We start from the raw sequence: 22,497 nt of genomic DNA on the forward strand, positions 1-22,497 counted from the left end.
TAAAACCCCAAAAAATAAAAAAACCCAAAAAATCCAAATAAATAAAAAACCCAAAAACCAAAAAATCAAAAAACCCCAAAAAATCCAAATAAATCAAAAAACCCAAAAAATCCATATAAATCAAAAAACCCAAAAAAAAAATCAAAAATCCAATTAAATCAAAATCTTTTTTCCTTATACACCACTACCTCACCCAACACCACCCAACCACCGCCACCGTCTCATCACCCGATATCATTTCACTTTCAGTTAACATTTTTTTTTTTTCAGAATGTGTTTCTTTTCGCGTTTTTTTTTTTCGGCTTTGTGTGTAAATTAGTTGTTTGGAGTTGTTTTTTTTTCTATTTGTTAGTATTAATCTTAGACATATTAAAGTTATTATAATGCATATTTTGACATTTCAAATATCATCTTGTTTTTTATTTTTACAAATGTCGTTTCTTTAAAATTCGTCTTGTTATATAAATTTTAGTTTTAGTATTTAAATTTAAATGTATATTTATTTATTTTTTCTCAAATTTCAATGTTTATAACTTCAATCTCTTGTTTTATAAAATTATTTAAAATTTCGTCTTGTTAAATTTCGTCTTATTTTATAAAGTTTTTAGTTTTAGTATTTAAATTTCAACGTGTATAACTTCACTGACATTATGTATAACTTCAATCCACATTATGTACAACTTCAATGCACATTATGTGCAACTTCAATCTCATCTTCTTATTGTGTTAGTTTCAAATCTGAAATTATATTTATACTAAAGTTATACAATTTTGTACTAAAGTTATACAAAAAATCATTAAAGTTATACTATTAAGGACTAAAGTTACATGATTTTGGATTAGTTATACAAAAAAGGATTAAAGTTATACTATTATGGACTAAAGTTACACAATTTTGGACTAAAGTTATACAAAAAATGACTAAAGTTATACTATTATAGACTAAAGTTATACAGAAAAGGATTAAAGTTATACAAAAAATGACTAAAGTTATACTATTATAGACTAAATTTATACAGAAAAGGATTAAAGTTATACTATTATGGACTAAAGTTACACAAAATTTGAACTAAAGTTATACAAAAAATGACTAAAGTTATACTATTATAGACTAAAGTTATACTATAGGTAATTTACAGAACAAGTTATATAAATCGTCATACTGTAATTGTAGTTTTTTTTCTGTAACTTTAATACAAAATTATGTAACTTTAGTAAAAAAATGTGCAACTTTAGTCTAAATAAAAAGGAGAAATGAGAAGAATAAGAGAATTAATATTATAAATTTATAACTTTAATACATAATGATATAACTTTTATCCTAAATATTGTAACTTTAATATTTAAAGGGTACAACTTTAGTAGTAAATAGTACAACTTTAGTCCATAATAGTACAACTTCAGTCATTTTTTGTGTAACTTTAGTCCAAATTTGTGTAACTTTAGTCAAAAATTGTATAACTTTAGTCTATAATAGTATAACTTCAGTCATTTTTTGTATAACTTTAGTACAAATTTGTATAACTTTAGTCCAAAATTGTATAACTTACACAAATTTGTTAGTGAAGTTGCATAGTATAACTTCAGTCATTTTTTGTATAACTTTAGTCCAAATTTGTAGAACTTTAGGAATATAAATTCAGATTTGAAACCAACACAATAAGAAGATGAGATTAAAGTTACTTTAGTCATATAGTCCAAGTTTATGTAACTTTAATGTTTGAAGCGTATAACTTTAGTCGTAAGTAGTGTAACTTTAGTAGTAGATAGTATAACTTTAGTTGTATTCACATATAGTTTTGAAAATTCAAAATAAAAAAAAGTTAACAAATGTAAATTGTAAACAAAAATTAAAAACTAGAAAACATAAAAAATCTGGAAATAACAAAAAAAAAATTGTATAACTTTAGAGGTTAATAGTACTCCCTCTTAGTCTGATTGTTGGTTCCCTTTCTTTTGGGCACCAAAATTAAGGAAATGAATTTGGACCACACAAAACACCATACCCCACATAAAATTGAATTTGGACCACACAAAACTTACCAAAAATGGAAAGGGGAACCAACACCCGACTAGCATGGAAAAGGAAAGAGGAACCAACAATCAGACTAGGAGAGAGTAGAACTTTATTTTGATTATTGTATAACTTTAATATTTTAAGATTATAACTTTAGTCGTAAATTGTATAACTTTAATATTTAAAGGTACAACTTTAGTCGTAAATCTAACAAAAAAACCTGTAAATCTAAGAAAAAAACCAAATAACAATAACAAAAAGCCAAATAACAATAATAAAAAGACGGTTTTTTATGAGACGAATAAGTTTAATAAAAACAAGATCACAAAAAAACTCAGAGAAAAAAAAAGTAACAATATCTAAAAACAAAAAAATTATGTAACAATAATAAAAACAAATTAGATCGAAAAAATTAAAATGTCATCTATTAAGAAAAATTAACCCATAAATAATAAAACAAATCTGAAAATTTTAAATAAAAAACTGATAAAATAAACCAAATGAAAAAAAACCGACACCTCCTCCCCCTTCTTCTTGTGACCAACAACCACCCCCATAACAAATACGACTAGGTCTAAAAAAAACGGAAAAAATAAATAAAACAAGAACAAGAAATAAAAAAAAGACTCCAAAAAACAGATCTGAGGGGAAAAGAGCAAGTGAGGCGGCGACAGTGGTGGGACGACACCACAAACGCGCAGCAAAGGGGGGGGGGGGAGGTGACAGAAGAACGGAGGCCCAGTAGCATCGCCGGCGTGGAGCAGAAGGGAGTGGTGTTGTCGGGATCTGAAAAACAAAGAGACGGTGGTGGTGTTGTCGGGTTCTGAAAAATAAAGATAAATAAAGGTGGTGGTTGGAGGAGAAAGGAGGTGGTTGTTGTTTGTTGTTGGTGTTGGAGTCGGGATCTGGTCACCGACGGGTAAGAAGGTGGTCGTGAGGTGTATGGGGTTGTGGTGTGTCGGAGGTCAAGGAAAGAGGGTTGTCGGGAGAAAGTAGATTCGTGGATGATGTTGCTCGATGGTGGTGGTGGGTGGCGTCACGGGGCTGGTGGTGGGTGGCGTCATGGGGCTGGTGGTGGGTGGGGCTAAGTGGAGAAAGAGAGTAGATGAGGATTATTGGGTTTTTTTTGGGATTTTTTTGGGTTTTTTTAGACAAATATGGGAGTGAAGAAAGAAAGATAAAGGAAATGTGAGTGAATGAATGAGGAAGAGGCTGTGAGATAATGAGAGAAAATGCTTAGTTGAGATTAAGGAGAAAATTAGAGAAATATGAATTTTGTTTAGCTAGATTAGTTTGTAGCCCTTCATTAAGATGCAATCCCATCCATTCATTCCCTTCATCCAAAAGCTCTTAGATGGACTTAGGGACTTATTTAGTGTAGTGGACTCATGAGAACTCTTCTCTCTCTCTCTCTCTCTCTATATATATATATATAAGAAGGATCAAGTGAGTCCACCTTAAGTCATTAAGTCCATAAGTCCCATTTAGAGCCCTTAGATTGTGAGAATGAATGGCTAAGATTACACCAAAAAGCAACTTATAACATTATAATAATATGTAGACTAATTACCTCTCTCCTTAGGCTGTTAGACTTACTGTTCTATTCTGCATGTATGTTCCTCCATCAGTCACTTGCACGTTATTCAACTTCCCTCCACTATCTCATACAACCTCCTCATAATTTCAAAAAATCGTCCTTCCTTATTCCTGTCTTTCATCTCACATTTCTTCATTTCTTTTCTATTCCTTACTGTTCCATTTCTCTTGCTTACCAAATACAACAATTCCATTTTCTTTTCTATATTTTATCGCATTCAAACCCTTGTAGTTCCTATCTTTGTTTCTTTACCTCACTTTGAAGGTAATTCATTGATCATCCTTTATTCTTTTCTTTGTTGTAATTTTTTAATTTTGCAAATTATGCTTGAGTCGTAATTGTTATATTGCGTGTTTCAATTTTATTGTGTGTTTCAATTTATGTGATTTTATTGCGTGTTTGAATTTTTAATTAAATTCATAGTGTAAATCTGAATTGATGGGTAGTGTCAATGTATTTGTTAGGGTTTTAATCAAGCCTGTTGTTGGGGATTGTAAATGTGATGTAATTGACACTGTGAATGTGAGGACAGCCCAAGTGTAAATGTGAACCAAAAAAAGTGTAAATGTGAACAAATAGAAAGTGTAAATGTGAGGATAGGAGAAGTGTAAATGTTATCAAATAAAGTGTAAATCTGACTCTATTGGAAGTGTAAATGTGAAGATATTCAAAGTGTAAATGTGAGGATAGAGTAAGTGTAAACGTGAACACTAAAATTGTAAATCTGACTAAAATGGAACTGTAGATGTGAAGATAATGGAAGTGTAAATGTGAGTGTAGGAGAAGTGTAAATGTGAACAAATAAAGGGTAAATGTAAAGATACTGGAAGTGTAAATGTGAGGATAGGAGAAGTGTAAATGTGATCAAATAAAGTGTAAATCTGTCTAAACTGGAAGTGCAAATGTGAAGATACTGGAAGTGTAAATGTGAGGATAGGAGTAGTGTAAATGTGATCAAATAAAGTGTAAATCTGTGTAAACTGGAAGTGCAAATGTGAAGATACTGGAAGTGTAAATGTGAGGATAAGAGAAGTGTAAAGGTGATCAAATAAAGTGTAAATCTGTCTAAACTGTTAGTGCAAATGTGAAGATAATGGAAGTGTAAATGTGAGGGTAGGAGAATTGTAAATGTGAACAAATAAAGGGTAAATCTGACTAAATTGGAAGTGTAAATGTGAAGATACTGGAAGTGTAAATGTGAGGATAGGAGAAGTATAAATGTGAACAAATAAAGTGTAAATCTGACTAAAGTGGAAGTGTAAATGTGAAGATACTGGAAGTGTAAATGTGAGGATAGAGTAAGTGTAAATGTGAACAAATAAAGGGTAAATCTGACTAAATTGGAAGTGTAAATGTGAAGATACTGGAAGTGTAAATGTGAGTGTAGGAGAAGTGTAAATGTGAACAAATAAAGGGTAAATCTGACTAAATTGGAAGTGTAAATGTGAAGATAATGGAAGTGTAAATGTGAGTGTAGGAGAAGTGTAAATGTGAACAAATAAAGGGTAAATCTGACTAAATTGGAAGTGTAAATGTGAAGATACTGGAAGTGTAAATGTGAGGATAGAGTAAGTGTAAATGTAAATGTGTAGACTGTAATAGGTTGACTGATATTGTGCATTTCTTATGTACTTTTTGTTCCTGATTCAGATGGTATCTAATGGAGAAGTACCTGAAAGCGAAGAACAACCACAAGTTACCCCTACTGTTTCCGTTAAGTGTCGCCCTAACCGGCTTCACAAGCTTATTAGTAAGCTTAACATTGCCCAACGAGCCGCTGTACAGAGGATTGGATTTGGGGGGATGCTTCATCTTAAACTCAAAACTTTCCCGCTTTCACATGTTCCTGAATTTCTTGAGGCTTTCAGCGATGGTTCTCATGTTTTCAGGGCGTCGGAGTTGAAGGAGTTTATGGTTACTAAGTATGATGTCTATGACTATTTCATGTTAACTGTTGGTGAGAGAGAGATGGAAATAGTACCTACTGGACATATGCCTGGTGCTAAAGATGAAAAATATGTGCGCATAAAACAACTGTGGCGCAAAAAGTTCAAAGTGAAATCAAATTCTGATTCTATTCCTTTAGGAGACATCTTCAATTATATTGAGTCAGAGCAATTCAAAGATGGAGGTGATGAATTCTGCCGCCTGTTTGTGCTTCTTAGCATTTCATCATTCCTTGCGCCGACATTGAACAACGGCATTGAAATCAAACTTTTGAAAGTGGTTGAAGATGTGAGTGCTATACCGGAGTATGACTGTTTCTCGTATGTATTAGAATGTTTAGCTAATGCTGCAGCCGAGGCTCGCGGCGTGCGATCACATCCGCTTGGTTGTATCCCTTTCCTTATAATTACTTATTTTCAGCGGTATGATTACCGTGGCAAGAGTTCCCCAGATGGCCTTCCACTTATTCAGCATTGGGATCTGAAAACTCTATCAAAGAGGTTAAAGGATGATCTGGACGTGGGGCCACTGGGTCGACTAACTTTGTCGAAGATGAAGTACCCGCGATGTCAAAAAAAGACCCCTGATGAGAAGGACACTGGTAATACGATGTTGGCTATAGCTGGCGCGCCAAGGCGCCATTGGCAAGCCCTACGCCTCTTCGATTTCAACGTCGGGTACATCACCCGATAAGAAGTTTATTCAGATTGAACTCCCTCCCGGTGTTGAAGATGACGATGAGTTGAAAGCTAGGGCTGTAGATGTAAGATTTATGTTATGAATGTTTAATTAATCGCATATTTTTTTTTTAATATATATATATATATATATATATATATATATATATATATATATATATATATATATATATATATATATATATATATATATATATATTGAGTGTATATTTTGTGTATCTAGACTCTTAAATCTTTTTTTGTTACCAATGTACGGTGTACACACTGTACTTGAAGATTCAAAGGAACGTGGCCTTCTATTCCTGGTATACGGATGCGGCTGCAATGCTTAAGAATTTAACAACACGTGCTACTTCTTCAACTGATCTTGTTCTGTCACAAGCGACGCAAGCTTTTTTTGAAGGTGCAAAGGTGAAGGAATATGTTGAAGAAGTTGGAAATTTAGCTTCCCAAATGAAGAAGTATAATGATAACACTCCCTCATTGTCAGATGTTGGGAAGGTGGCCAAGAAAAAAACAAAGGCAAGCAAGAAAAAAAAGACCAAGGTTCCTAAGTTCGAGTCTACGCCTCGTAGAGCCCGTATCACTTGCAGAAGATTCGATTTGGGTGATAAAGCAGGTGATGCGGCGATGTCACAGGTAATGGAGACCGCTGATTTCTACAACACCGCTGAACTTAACGAAGCCTGTCGACGAGAGGAAGAGGAATGCGGGCTAGATTTAACCGACGACTTGACTCAATTAACTGATCGGCAGATTCTAGAGAAAATTTATAGCCCGGATGAAGTTGAAGAAGATTACACAAAGCCCTCATTGAACGAGGAGCAGGAAAGTTTTGGGGAAGTGCGACACTAGTGGTTCCCCCGAGAAAGTGAACATGTTGTTGAGAAGTGTAAGTCGAAGCAACGAATAAGGTTGATGCGGATGTGGTAGGCGATCAATCGAAGATGGTTCATCTTGATTCAACTAAAATTTATTTTGATCTTTGATATTGAGAACGCGCCGCAAGGTTTGTGAGATATTGGTCATGGTGGTGGTGAAGCGGCGGAGGGTCGCGTACGGATAGGTGAGGATGAGATTGTGCAGGGTATGGATATGGAGCTGGCTCAAGAACAGGGGCTTGTTTCTGGTGAAGGGGAGGCGTCTTTTTCAAAAGTAGCGAACAAGGTGGATGCGGATGTGGTAGTCCCGTCAATTGAAGATGGATCATCTTCATTTCAGTTGAAATTTATAGCGACAGCTGATATTTATAACGCGCTGAAAAAGTTGTCAGACAGCGGTGATAGTGAAGTGGCACAGGGTGGTGCACCGAGAGAACAGGACGAGGCTGTGCAGGGAATGGATATGAAGCCGCCTCAAGATCAGGGGACCCGCCGTGGGCCTGAATCAGTCGTGGTTTGACTAGTGCCTGGTGAGGCTGTGGATGTTAGCGGTGCACCGGGAGTGGAACAGCCCGTTGACCGACGCCAAGTTAGTGGTACGAAAGCACCGGATGGTGAGCCTGGCGTTGTTTCGACCACAGTCCGTGAAGATGCATCGCAAGAAGGGTTAGAGATTGGTAGTGGCATGGTCAACGAGCAAGGTGAGGGCCCTACTGAACAACCCGATTGTCCTGGTTCATTTCAGAATGATGACAAGCCTATGGATGTTGCAGAGGGAGCAGATAAGGTGGTTGTTGAAGCACCCTCCTCTGAGTTTAAGTTGCCGGAATTTCAGTGTACGTTTATATCTACTGCAGAGCTAGTTGAGGCATTTAAGGGGGTTCCAGGTGAGGATTTTGGAACGACTGATTTGGCAGGCCCTTCTGAACCAGTCGTTCCTGCGGATGGTCGGGAAATTTATGTCCCCCGGAGTAATATGGATCACCACCCTTTCCTATTTCATTCACCTGAGCCCTTACAGTGTATGGAAGTGGTCCCTGAGAATCTGACTTGCACCATGGATTGTGGGGAACCCATGCCGAAAGCAGGGCTTTATTTATGTAGACTGCAATTTGAATAAGAAATTATTTAGGGTTGTTTTTAAGGAAAGGAAATACGTCCTGGACTACGTATTTAACAAATCAGAAGCTTGGTTGAAAGGGTGAGTCGATTAATTTCTATGTCAAACATATTAATACTTATATGTTGTCGTAACCATGTTCGCCTTATATAATTTTTTATTTTTTTGTAGGGAAGAATTGGCAATTTTTTCAGACTTTTTCTTCGTGTCACGGGAAGACATGTTAACCCTTGAACCTGGACAGGAAGTTATGAATTCTGTAATCGATTGTTGGTGCCTACTAATCAATAAGATGATGTATGACCAAACTGCACCAGTTGCATCCTCTCGTTGTTTCTTCGGGCTTAGTCACACCGTACTTGCCCTATCCTCACTCAATGCAATTTTTATAGTTCCAATTTAATTGTAACGTAAGTGTCTAAATTTAATAGCGCTGCCCTTCATTTGAACATAGCCCTGCACTGGATATTTGGAAAGCCAAGAAGAAAGGAATTGTTCTTGACAAAAAGGACGAAATCTGGGCTGGGTGGGATGCTTGGATTCAATCTTGTTTGTCTCCATTTCAACTTGGATCTGATATGGTAAGTGTAAATGTGACCTATTGTGAAGTGTAAATGTCATCACACCGAAAGTGTATATGTGATTTTCACAGAAAGTGTAAAAGCCTGGATGTGATTAAGAAGAAAGTTTAAATGTCATGAAATATGAAGTGTAAATGTGATACATAGTGAAGTGTAAATGTCATGATGTATAGTGTAAATGTGATTATATAGAAAGTGTAAATGTGATGACATAGCGAGTGTAAAGGCGACTAAATAGAAAGTGTAAATGTCAGCACATATAAAATGTAAATGTGAATATATGTAAAGTGTAAATGTGATGACATATGAAGTGTAAACGTGAGACATAGTGAACTGCAAATGTCATGAGATATTGTGAAGTGTAAATGTAATGAAATATGAAGTGTAAATGTGATACATAGTGAAGTGTAAATGCCATGATGTATAGTGGAAATGTGATTATATAGAAAGTGTAAATGTGATGACATAAGGAGTGTAAAGGTGACAAAATAGGAAGTGTAAATGTCAGCACATATAAAGTGTAAATGTGAATATATGGAAAGTGTAAATGTCATCACATAGGAAGTGTAAATGTGAGATATAGTGAAGTGTAAAAGTTATGACACAGGGAGTGTAAAGGTGACTAAATATGAAGTGTAAATGTCATGACATATATAGTGTAAATGTGAATATATGGAAAGTATAAATGTCATGACACAGGGACTGTAAATGTGACGAATTATTGAAAGTGTAAATGTGAAATTTTTACTGAGTGTATCTTTTATGTCTTTGTTGTCACATCCGCCAGGTCTTGATCCCGATCTTATCTGGCAATAATGATCATTACAGCTGTGCATGCATAAACTTCGTTTCCGAGCAGATAGAGTATTTGGACAACCGTCGATACGACGATGATTTTGAGAAGCTTCCATATTTTGGAATTTCCCGTATTGCGGTAATAATTATAAAAAGCATACCTTAATTTGTTCTTTAGTGTTGATGTATTCTGGAATTGTAAACACTGTTTTTAAATTGACTTTTTTTTTTAAATTCCTTTTACAGTGTAATTTAATGGGTGAGTATCTAGAGTCTAGAGGGTTTGTCAGAGGTTCAAAGGTTGCCGAGTTCAAATTTGTCAATGTCGAATTTAAATGGCAAGGTACGGGTTATTATGCGTTTGATTGCGGGGTGTACATGATGATACACATGCTGCTTTTCAATGGGAAGCTATTTGACTGCGCCTTAGGTGAGAGGGACGTTCTCAACCTCGTCCGGGCTGAAGTGGTGTCGATTCTTATCCTGAGTGACCATAACAAAGTGAGGGAGAGCGTTCGCTCAAGGATAACCCAATTCAGGGAAAAGTATGGTCAAGGTCTGAACCCGGTCTCCAATGTTGCACAGAAGCGGAGTCTGGACGATGAGGAAGAGATTACGTACAGTAAACATCCACGTGTTACAGTCCCACCCCCTAAACGCGTAGAAGGAAGCCCTGTGGTCAATCCTGTAGCCATACAGGCGGAAAGCAGCCCCGTTGTTGTTCAAGCGTCAGCGCAGTCGTCAGGTAGCCAACCTTTGTCAGCCGTACGGAGCCGTCCCCGGGGCGGGGGGGGATGGCTTGGGTTGCTCAATTGACTGTGGGGCTGCTGGTACGCAAACTCTTGTTGTCTCGACCTTCTTACGGAACAATAAAAGCTTGGTCAGGGGTATTCGATCACGACGAAAGCATGCGGAGGACTATTGCTTGTTAGACGACTACAACTTTGAAAATTCGTTAGTACCTGCCAGACTCTTATAACAGGGTGATGTGACCATTATTTGCGCACATTTAGTCCCCTAATTGAGCCTATTTTGTATACTATTATAACATTCTATGGCCATTTTATCCGTCAAAACCTTCCTATTTGCTTTTCTATCGCATTTCATATGTTTTGTAGAAAAGGAGATAATAAGGCGGAAATTCCCGTCTTTCGTGCATATTTGGAAGCTTATTGATGATATTAGATGGAATAGTATGAAGAGGAGGCAAGAATGATGACCAATGACGTAAGAATAAAGATTATATAGAAGGGTCATAAGGTTTAAAGCAAGGAGGAAAAGCAAGGAAGCCATTCATGAAGAAAATTGCTCGGAACGCAAACCAAGAGTTGCTCCTTTGGCTCTGAAAATATGCTAGATGGAACGGCGTCGAAAAAACAAGCGATCTAGGCTTTTGAATCACTCCAATAGGAGTCCGGATGAGAAAATGACGTCCGTTTTACAATCCGAGCTCAAACAAAGAAGCTGTACAGGAATCCGCGCGTCCCGCGCTGAAGACGCTCGTCTTCCCAAATCCGCTCGGATTGCTCCAAATCCGCTCGGATTCCTTCCCTTGCTACAATCCGAGCGTCTTGCTCCAAATCCGCTCGGATTCCCTTGCTACAATCCGCCCGTCCCGACACCAATCCGCCCGGATTCCAGTCCAGCGCAAATTCGTTCTTCAAGCTTTCAAGAAAGACGCCCTTCCTTCGAAAAATACCGGCTCCTCCCTGCTCTAAACTCAAAAGTGTAATTACTAAATTAGCCTTAGTTAACCCTAAATGCATCCACCTAATTTCCACTATAAATACCCCATTTGTAATAATCAAAAGGAACATCCTCTCTTATCTAGAAACAAATCCTTCTTTAGATTAGATTAGGAGTAGATTAGAATAGATTACTCTTTAATCTTTCCACAAATATCACATTAATCTCTCTTAATTATTGTTCAAGTTTATTATTCAAGTTTATTATTGGGTAATTGAAGATTATTGGGTTTATTGGGAGATTGACAACCTTCCAATCTTCCATCAATCATCAAGTTCTTCTATTATTCTTTGCTTTATTGTTTGGATCATCTTAAGTTGGTATAATTCCTTTACTCTTTACTCTTTATTGTTCATTTCTTCATTCCATTATCATGTTTATACTTGTTGTGATGATTGACACCATTAATGACATGTTTCCCATGATAATGAGTGAGTAGTCTTTTAGCTAGGATTAGTGGGTAATTGGTGGAAACAAACATGGGATTGATTCATGCTTAATCTAATATGTTCACATGATTAAATTGCTTGCTTGTTGTGATGTCAACTTTATGCACATGTTATGTTTGGTGAAATGTTAAGCCTATGAATCCTTGCATTTACAACCATCTCTTATCTACTCAACTTGACTTGTAAGATATAAACCAACTCGAGTCTTGTTAGACCATGCATAGAAGTTGATTAGGAGGAAAGTAAGTCGACTTGTAGGTGTTGTACAATCTAATCGATTCGGCTCCGGGACCCAACTCTTCCTAAGAACCGTAAGATATAACCCAACTCGGTTCCTCCACAACATTAATTGCTTGCAACCTTGTAAACATGTTTGTATGATCAACACCATGAATCCCCTATGACCCCATGATATCCTAGCACTTTTAATCATTTGTTTACATCTTTCCCTTTATTGCTTGTTTTACCTTATTGTTTGCATTAGTCTAGACACAACTACAAACCCAAACAAATCGTGACACTAGCATAAATTGAGATAGATAGACTTAGAACCCAAAGCACACCGTCCCATGGATCGACCTCGACTTACCGCTAACTAGTAGTTTGTTGAGTATTATAAATGTGTTTGATTGGATGAGTGACGACATCAACCGGATCAAAATGGCGCCGTTGCCGGGGATGGTGCTATGTGATTAAGTTCTTACTTGTTTGTCTATTTTGATTTTGCTTTAACCTTGAGGAACTTGTTCCTCAAGGATTGTTTTTACCGTTTTCTTGTAGTTTCCTTGTTTGTAGTTATATCTTTGTCCTAGTTATGATGATGACCGAAGGCTTGGCACGTGGAGTATGTGGTGAATCTTTTGAGTATGACTACCATGGGTATGGGGAGTTTTTGGAGCAAGTTGAAACAAACCTACCTTACAACTCATACAATGAAAGTCCTAACCACTACCCCAACTTTTCTTACCAAAGCCCCCACATCCTACATCCACAACAACCACCCTCCCATAACCCACTTTACAATCAATGCCAAATGTCATCCTACAATGAACACCCATACCACCAAATTCCCATGTGCCCACAACAAGAGAATGAGCATAATCTTGACATGCAAAGTGTGGTTCTCCAAATGGTAAGGTGCCAACAAAATCTCTTCATGAAAATGCTAGAAGAGAGCCAAGCTAGGGACAATGTTCTCAAAAACATTGTTACTAATGGCGAGAAGTTGGCAAATCAAATTGCCCAAATGGAAGCCACCCAAATGCTAAATGAAGAAGAAGGGGAAAATAATGAGGGTGAAGAAGAATTTGGATGGCATTATGAAGCTACTCTTGTGAATCCCCCACCACCTCCTAAATTCATAAGTATTGAACACCCCATATTCCAACTTGTACCCAACTTTACAAACATTCATGATAGATGTGAATATGAAGATGTTACTTTTGAGGAAGGGGAGTGCTTGATTGATTATGGACCAAGAGTGGATGATGAATTGAAGCATGATGAAGTTGGGGTGGAGAGCAATGATGAATGTGAGTTGAAGGCCAATTATGAGACAAACACTTTGTCTAAATTGTCTAATGAATCTAGCTCACACACTAGCCTTGCTTCTCCAATTTGGGATACCTATGATGATGATGATGAGGAAGACCTCCCACCACAATTTCCCTCTATGACCCATGTAGAGGAAGTGTGCTCCCTTGGCACTTATGGGAGTGAAGGTAAAACTTGGAAAGAAGAGGTTGATGAATTTGAACTTGCTATCTTTGGAGAATTGAGAGGCCAAGAGGAAAACTATGATGTTGGCATCTTTGATCATAGTTTGGAAGAAATTGAAGCTCTTTTCTTTGGAAATGGTTCAAGTTCTAAGGAGGGTCAAGAAGAAAGTGAAGAAAATGAAAGCATGAATGACCTCAATAGTGAGAAGTTGACTCCTCCACATCTTATCCTTCAACTATCCCCTCATCAAAGAAATGAGAACTCTCCTTCTACTATTAAAGGATTGATGAATCAATGCTCTATCATCATAGAATTTGAAAGAGATGGTAAAGAGTGGAAGCCTCCGGATGAATATGGGCAATACTTCATACCTTGTATTGACAAGAATAATGGGCTTGTTGGTTTGAAGCATTGTAAGAAGCCAAGTGCCAAGGGCAAAACAAATGGGAGAGTATTTGGCAAGTTCTATTCCAAGCCAAGATGGGTAAACTACGTTTTGACATCACCAATCTCCTATTTATGCTTACATGAAGCCCATTCAAAAGCCTTTGACCGGTTGTTGAGAGCATTAAGCAACATGGACAACATCAATAATCATGGCAACAAGGAATGAGTTTGGTGGAGTCTTCCCTCAAACCACCATTTGTAAGATATCCTTTCCTTTCACTTTGCATTACATTTACACATGCATTTAGTTATTTACATATACATTTAGCTTGCATTTGTATTATATTTCATATTGCATTTGCATTAGTTAGTTCATATAGTATAGTTGCATTGTATCTCACATGATTCATATAGATAGTTGCATATAGATTAGAATTCATGCATAGTTACTAATGACCAATCCTATTCTTTTCTACACTAGAAATAGTGTTTAAATCGGTTTGGGGAGGTTTGATCATAGGTGACCTTAGTTTACTAGAAATCATGCATCATATAGTATAGTTTAGTTTGCACTCATTTGTTATATATGTCATATAGAATTGCATTTAGTTAGAGCATGCATTCATTCATATCATATCATTGCATTTGTACTTCAATTTCCATAAAATCAAAAATCCATAAACATGTATTTCCTTTTTATTCCTACTCCTACATGTACATTGAGGACAATGTCCAAAATAAAGTGGGGGATGGGAATTTATATTCCAAAATGCATAAAAATTGAAAAATTTCGAAAAATCACAAAAATATGTCTTTTAATTTCATAAAAACAAAAACCATAAAAATTTGAAAAATTGAAAAATCCAAAAACAAGTTCATTTCCTTTGTAGTGTAGACTAGTATATATTGTTTTGTATATATTGTGTTTGTTCATCCTTTTTCACATTGGTTGACTACGCCACATCCGAGACATGAGGATATTGAAGACCGCATGGTATGATCTTTCCAATCTCCTTTTTCCTCTTTATGTTAATGACTATGTGGCTTTATTTTGATTGATGCGGTAAAAACAATGTGAATTTAGGATTGCATTTAGTTTATTTGGCATGTTAGTTGGTAGAATCATTTGCATTAGGATGTATATATGTTAGTTGCATCATGGCATGTAGTTGCATGTTAGAAAAATTTTGCGAAACCGTCTACTTGGGAAGCTTGACTAGTGTATATAGGCCCTAGTAGATGCTTTTTCTTCTTAAGACTTTGCTTGTTAGAATACTTGTAAAACACCCTAGGACGTGTCATGCTAGTATCCTTTGACCCATGGATTAAGGCCTAGTCAAGAGTACCTTGTGGTGTGATAACTCCTTGGCTACCGTTTATTCCAAGGTGACCCTTGAAACCATGCATGCATCCATCATTCATCCATGTTCTACCACATTTTTGTCATCAAAGGGAATGGGCACAAAAAGAAATCAATTTGAGTTCAATGAAATGAAAAATGAAAGAAAGTTTGCAAAAATGCATCAAATGAAAAGAGGAGCAAAAATAGAACTCCTAAAAGCTTCAAATACAAGGCACCCTCGTTACTAATTGGGGTGACTTTAAAAATGTTAAAAAAGAAATGCAAAAAAAAAATTGTCAAGTATTGAAATGCCAAAAATAAAAAAAGAAATGGCAAGAAAGTGTTCTCAAATGTCAAATGCCACAAGAAATTGGGGGGAAAAACAAAAACAAAAGCAAACTCCCAAAATTAAACTCAATTACTATCGATCCCTTTATCCATCGTATCCATTTTTGTGCATGGTAGAGAGGGGATGACCCTTCTTCTTGTCTAGGCAAGAGAGGGAATTCCGCGATCCTCCAGTGTTTCTAACACCATAAGGAGTCTATTCTTGACAAAAGCATTTAACGATTGAGGACAAAGGTACCCTAGCTTGACACAACTTGGAGGTGATTTATTGGTATCCTCCTAGGCTTAGTAGTTTGAATAAATTGCATCTATGAAGGAGTGTGTACCCTTGAATTGCTTCCCTTGTAGATAATTTCCGCCACTTAGATGAGGAAAGTGGCTATTCTTTTGTAGATGCATCCATTATGTGATTTTGTGTGCTTAATGTTTAGATGTGTCGCCATTTTGGCAAGACCCACCTTGCCTTGCAAGAAGGCATCCTACCTCATGGTTGTCTTGTTGTGAGTTGAAGGGGCAGAGTGAGACCCGCTAATTGTCTCATATCGGTTATGTTATTAGGTTAGTTTAAATAAAGGTCTAGTTTTAGTCACCTCTTTACTCGGGATGAGTAAAGGTTCGGTTTGGGGATATTTGATGTGACCATTATTTGCGCACATTTAGTCCCCTAATTGAGCCTATTTTGCATACTATTATAACATTCTATGGCCATTTTATCCGTCAAAACCTTCCTATTTGCTTTTCTATCGCATTTCATATGTTTTGTAGAAAAGGAGATAATAAGGCGGAAATTCCCGTCTTTCGTGCATATTTGGAAGCTTATTGATGATATTAGATGGACTAGTATGAAGAGGAGGCAAGAATGATGACCAATGACGTAAGAATAAAGATTATATAGAAGGGTCATAAGGTTTAAAGCAAGGAGGAAAAGCAAGGAAGCCATTCATGAAGAAAATTGCTCGGAACGCAAACCAAGAGCTGCTCCTTTGGCTCTGAAAATATGCTAGATGGAACGGCGTCGAAAAAACAAGCGATCTAGGCTTTTGAATCACTCCAATAGGAGTCCGGATGAGAAAATGACGTCCGTTTTACAATCCGAGCTCAAACAAAGAAGCTGTACAGGAATCCGCGCGTCCCGCGCTGAAGACGCTTGTCTTCCCAAATCCGCTCGGATTGCTCCAAATCCGCTCGGATTCCTTCCCTTGCTACAATCCGAGCGTCTTGCTCCAAATCCGCTCGGATTCCCTTGCTACAATCCGCCCGTCCCGACACCAATCCGCCCGGATTCCAGTCCAGCGCAAATTCGTTCTTCAAGCTTTCAAGAAAGACGCCCTTCCTTCGAAAAATACCGGCTCCTCCCTGCTCTAAACTCAAAAGTGTAATTACTAAATTAGCCTTAGTTAACCCTAAATGCATCCACCTAATTTCCACTATAAATACCCCATTTGTAATAATCAAAAGGAACATCCTCTCTTATCTAGAAACAAATCCTTCTTTAGATTAGATTAGGAGTAGATTAGAATAGATTACTCTTTAATCTTTCCACAAATATCACATTAATCTCTCTTAATTATTGTTCAAGTTTATTATTCAAGTTTATTATTGGGTAATTGAAGATTATTGGGTTTATTGGGAGATTGACAACCTTCCATCAATCATCAAGTTCTTCTATTATTCTTTGCTTTATTGTTTGGATCATCTTAAGTTGGTATAATTCCTTTACTCTTTACTCTTTATTGTTCATTTCTTCATTCCATTATCATGTTTATACTTGTTGTGATGATTGACACCATTAATGACATGTTTCCCATGATAATGAGTGAGTAGTCTTTTAGCTAGGATTAGTGGGTAATTGGGGGAAACAAACATGGGATTGATTCATGCTTAATCTAATATGTTCACATGATTAAATTGCTTGCTTGTTGTGATGTCAACTTTATGCACATGTTATGTTTGGTGAAATGCTAAGCCTATGAATCCTTGCATTTACAACCATCTCTTATCTACTCAACTTGACTTGTAAGATATAAACCAACTCGAGTCTTGTTAGACCATGCATAGAAGTTGATTAGGAGGAAAGTAAGTCGACTTGTAGGTGTTGTACAATCTAATCGATTCGGCTCCGGGACCCAACTCTTCCTAAGAACCGTAAGATATAACCCAACTCGGTTCCTCCACAACATTAATTGCTTGCAACCTTGTAAACATGTTTGTATGATCAACACCATGAATCCCCTATGACCCCATGATATCCTAGCACTTTTAATCATTTGTTTACATCTTTCCCTTTATTGCTTGTTTTACCTTATTGTTTGCATTAGTCTAGACACAACTACAAACCCAAACAAATCGTGACACTAGCATAAATTGAGATAGATAGACTTAGAACCCAAAGCACACCGTCCCATGGATCGACCTCGACTTACCGCTAACTAGTAGTTTGTTGAGTATTATAAATGTGTTTGATTGGATGAGTGACGACATCAACCGGATCATAGGGCCAATTAGTTACGATATTTAATTTGTAACTACTTCTCAATTTCTTACTATTATACGTGTGTTTTATTGCAGTGAATCAATCTCTTGGTACAGTAGGCATGCCGCGCTGCGCCGATCCGACATCATGACCATGCTTCCCGAGGTTGTAATGTCGCTTTGTTGTCATTGAGTCGTGGGTCTTTTTTTGAACCATTTAGAGTCTCTTTGAACACTTACTTCCTAGGATGGCCTTCTTTGGGATACGTCATATGGTAACCCCCCCCCCCCCCCCCGCACAAAGCCTAAAAGTTATACATTAGTTCTTACTTTTATTATGTAGTCTCACTCACTTCTCGAACAGAATGTATCATGCAGCTTTTGGATATACGTGAAGCGGAGTGCTCACGATCTAATGACATCACGATCGGTTGTATCACATTTGGGATACCTTCATCCAGGACTGTGATAAAACTTTCAACCTGAATGCCGAGTTTATCTTCGTACCTATCAATATTGGTGGGCACTTTGCATGCGTGTGTATACATTTTGGACAACAAACTGTTGATCTCCTTGACTACCAACATCATGCCAACTGGGATCAGTTTGAAATGTGCAATGTTACTCGCCAAGTGGCATCATTTTGTTAGCGATTATTTGGATGTCGAACGGATGGGGGATATGAGATTACTAGCTTTGAGCATCGGAAAATCCCGTTCAGGCGCCAAACACCCCTTCCTAACATAACGAGAATCGGGGATTTTCTCTATGATGTATATCTTTGATGTACGAGGGTCAACCTTTTGAGCATCCAGAGTTGGAGAGGAAGAGGAATCGACGGTACTTGGTAGTCGAGTTGGTGGCGATGCTTGTTCTAGCTGACATAAATGTCAACAGAGACATTTTTGAAGCAAAGTTGAATGGGTTTATCATTTGGAAAAGAAGATTTATGGGCCAAGTTACAAAAGAAGCGCAAAATTAAGGTTGTGTTATCGAAAAAGTGAACAATTTGTGGACATATTTTTTTTTTTTGAAATGTATTTTGTTTGGCAATCTTGAACTTAGAAAAGAATGTTTTGTCTTGTGGTTGGCAATGTTTGCAAGTGTAAGCTTTGAAGTAATGAAGTGTAATGGTAAATTACACTAATGAAGTGTAATGGTTGACTATTTTTTGGCATTTATAATCATAGTTTTTTCAAAGTGTAAATGTGACTAAATTGCAAGTGTAACTGTTATCACACTTGTAATTTAGTCACATTTACACTTTAAGTGTAAATGTTAACACACTTAAAGTGTAAATGTTAACACCGTCGATTGTCAACTTTATCATACTGAAAGTGTGAATGTAAACACACTGAAATTAAATTGAATGTAGTGTAAATGTGGTGACATGGGAAGTGTAAATGTGGTGACAGCCCAAGTGTAAATGTGAACAAAAAAAAAGTGTAAATGTGAACAAATAGAAAGTGTAAATTTGAATATAGGAGAAGTGTAAATGTGAACAAATAAAGTGTAAAACTGACTAAATGGGAAGTGTAAATGTGAAGATATTCAAAGTGTAAATGTGAGGATATAGTATGTGTAAATGTGAAGTTCTTTGGAAGTGTAAATGTCTTTGACATGAGAAGTGTAAATGTTAACACCAGTTATTTGAAAATAAGTGTAACTGTTACTTGAAATAACATAAGTAATCCAAAATAAGTTCAAGTAACACAATGTTTGGCTATCTAATAAAACAGAGAGATTTTGGTCTTATGACAGTGTAACTCTAACGTTGGTGTTACTAAAAGTTATACCAACTGCAGTTCAAAGTTACGCTGCCATGAGACCAATTCCTTATCGCCCGCTCCATTTATAGCACATCAAAGTTTTAAGTTAAACACTCAAAATATATAGAGCAACACTTGTCACTGATCTGACGTCTATTCTTGTTCTGACTCCAGCTCTTCCTCCTCCTCTTCTTCATCCTCTTCTGGTTCAGACGACCCTTCGCACGATGGCGTGTGTGCTGAGAAGGGGTTAGGGCAGTTTCTCTTGTCGTGATTTGTCATTCTCTTGCAATTCTTACACTTACGTTTGGGTTTCCTAGCCAACACCATTGCTTTTGTTTTGGCTGACAACAATCTTTTTCCGGTCCCCTTGTTTTTCGAATTCTTTGGTGGCAATATTGTCACTACCTCAGATGCCGTACAATTCAGAAATTTCTCCATTTGTTGATTTTTATTCAACACTTCCCCTAATGGTGACAGGGAGTGTTTAAATGATCTAATTACAGCGGAAAAGCTGTCAACATCAGCTACTCCTTTGTCTCGAAGGAGCCCTACAGCTTCATGAACTTCTGACCACATTATTGACATTGCAATTTGTTTTTCATCGATGACTTGCATGTTTTCTGTCCCTTCACCATTAGTATTGAAAATCCTTAATCGGAGATACTCTTTCATCCATCTATTTACAACATAATCTTCTGGTATAGTCTTTATCCCACTTGCTGAAAAAATCCATATTATATGGCGGCATAGGATTCCGGTCCTTTCAAACATCGTACAACTGCAGCTTGCTTTACGTGTACCTGTGTCATCAGATAAAGCTATCATGTAAGTGTGAACGTTAAAAATAGTGTCACTGATGTAAAGTGTAAATGTCAAGAATTGTAAAGTGTAAATGTTAAGTTATTAGAAGTGTAAATGTAAACTAATTAGAAGTGTAAATGATATGAACTGTAAAGTGTAAATGTTAAGGTATTAGAAGTGTAAATGTTAAGTTATAGGGATTTAAATGTGTAAATGTCATATGATGTAAATTGTAAATGTCATGAAATGTAGTGTAAATGTCATTAAGTGGAAAAGTGTAAATGTTAAGGTATAGGAAGTGTAAATGTCATATGATGTAAAGTGTAAATGTCAAGAATTGTAAAGTGTAAATGTTAAGTTATTAGAAGTGTAAATGTAAACTAATTAGAAGTGTAAATGATATGAACTGTAAAGTGTAAATGTTAAGGTATTAGAAGTGTAAATGTTAACTTATAGGGATTTAAATGAGATAAAAACAGAAAGTGTAAATGTCATATGATGTAAAGTGTAAATGTCATGAATTGTAAAGTGTAAATGCTAAGTAATTAGAAGTGTAAATGTAAACTAATAGGAAGTGTAAATGATATGAACTGTAAAGTGGAAAAGTGTAAATAGGGCTGTAAATGAACCGAGCCTGCTCGACAAGCCCTCGGGATCGGCTCGGTCAAAGTTCGGCTCGAGATCGGTCAAACTGAGCTCGAGCTCGGGCTCGAACAAAGCTGAGCCCAAACCGAGCCGAGCTTGAGCACACTAAGGCTCGGCTCGGGAGCTCGTTTGAGCTTGTTATTTTTAAAATTACTTAATGTTTTTCAATATATTTACTTAAATTGTATCAATTTTAAAATAAATAAATTAAAATATTAGTTTATAAGATAAAATTACATAATAACTGTTATTATAAGCTAACAAAAAAATAATATTCTCGTTTGAATTTGAATTTTTAAATAAAAAATTACTTTATAATTAAAATAACGCTAAAAAAATAGTACACAAACAAAGCTCGTGCTCGGGTTCGGGCTCGTAAAATATTATATGAGCCGATCCCGAGCCTTGATTTCAAGAGCTCGGGTTCGGACTCGAACTCGACTTTTACAATATGAGCCGAGCTCCATCATAGGTAAGCTCGAGCTCGGCTCGGCTCGTTTACACCCCTAAGTGTAAATGTTAAGGTATTAGAAGTGTAAATGTAAACTAATAGGAAGTGTAAATGTCAGGAACTGTAAAGTGGAAAAGTGTAAATGTTAAGGTATAGGAAGTGTAAATGTCATATGATGTAAAGTGTAAATGTCATCAATTGTAAAGTGTAAATGTTAAGTTATTAGAAGTGTAAATGTAAACTAATAGGAAGTGTAAATGTCATGAACTGTAATGTGTAAATATTAAGTTATTAGAAGTGTAAAGGTTAAGTTATAGGAATTTAAATGAGATAAAAACAGAAAGTGTAAATGTCATAGGAAGTGTAAACTACCTGGACTGTATGCAACTTCAAAATTCTTCTTTCTGGATGAATCTTTGACAGTAGTTACCTCTAGCTCGTCTCTCTCAGTGAAACCTCCTGTTCTACATGTATCAATTGAGAAGATGGCTTCTTGTTTGAATTTGTGGAAAGCTGAATAGGTGTACACCTTTGCAGCATGAATCTCTAATGCCAGATGTGTTGACGCCGTTGCAGACGAGTGCTTATCCATGTTGTCAAGCTGCTTCTGTGTATATCTTTGTTGGTCCATAGTGCTCTCAAAACGCATCCAAAACTTAACCAATGTTCCTGAATTGTCCTCAAACCTCTTGAAAAAGCTATTTTCGCTCTCTGATCTTTGAGTTGTCC

At 36.6% G+C, this 22,497-nt stretch overlaps 1 protein-coding gene across 1 annotated transcript; it reads right to left on the reverse strand.

Annotated features, from left to right (window-relative positions):
• Nucleotides 1-20,021: 20,021 nt before the first annotated feature.
• LOC141613451 (protein FAR1-RELATED SEQUENCE 1-like) lies at nucleotides 20,022-22,399 on the reverse strand. The gene is made up of 2 exons (XM_074432185.1): nucleotides 22,141-22,399; nucleotides 20,022-20,689 (listed from the first exon to the last, which is right to left on the reverse strand). Exons 1-2 carry the CDS (start codon nucleotides 22,397-22,399, stop codon nucleotides 20,022-20,024), a joined length of 927 nt encoding a protein of 308 aa, XP_074288286.1.
• Between the last annotated feature and the right edge of the window lie 98 nt (nucleotides 22,400-22,497).

Source organism: Silene latifolia, chromosome 11 (assembly GCF_048544455.1).
Source record: "Silene latifolia isolate original U9 population chromosome 11, ASM4854445v1, whole genome shotgun sequence".
In the NCBI taxonomy this organism is placed as follows: domain Eukaryota; kingdom Viridiplantae; phylum Streptophyta; class Magnoliopsida; order Caryophyllales; family Caryophyllaceae; genus Silene; species Silene latifolia.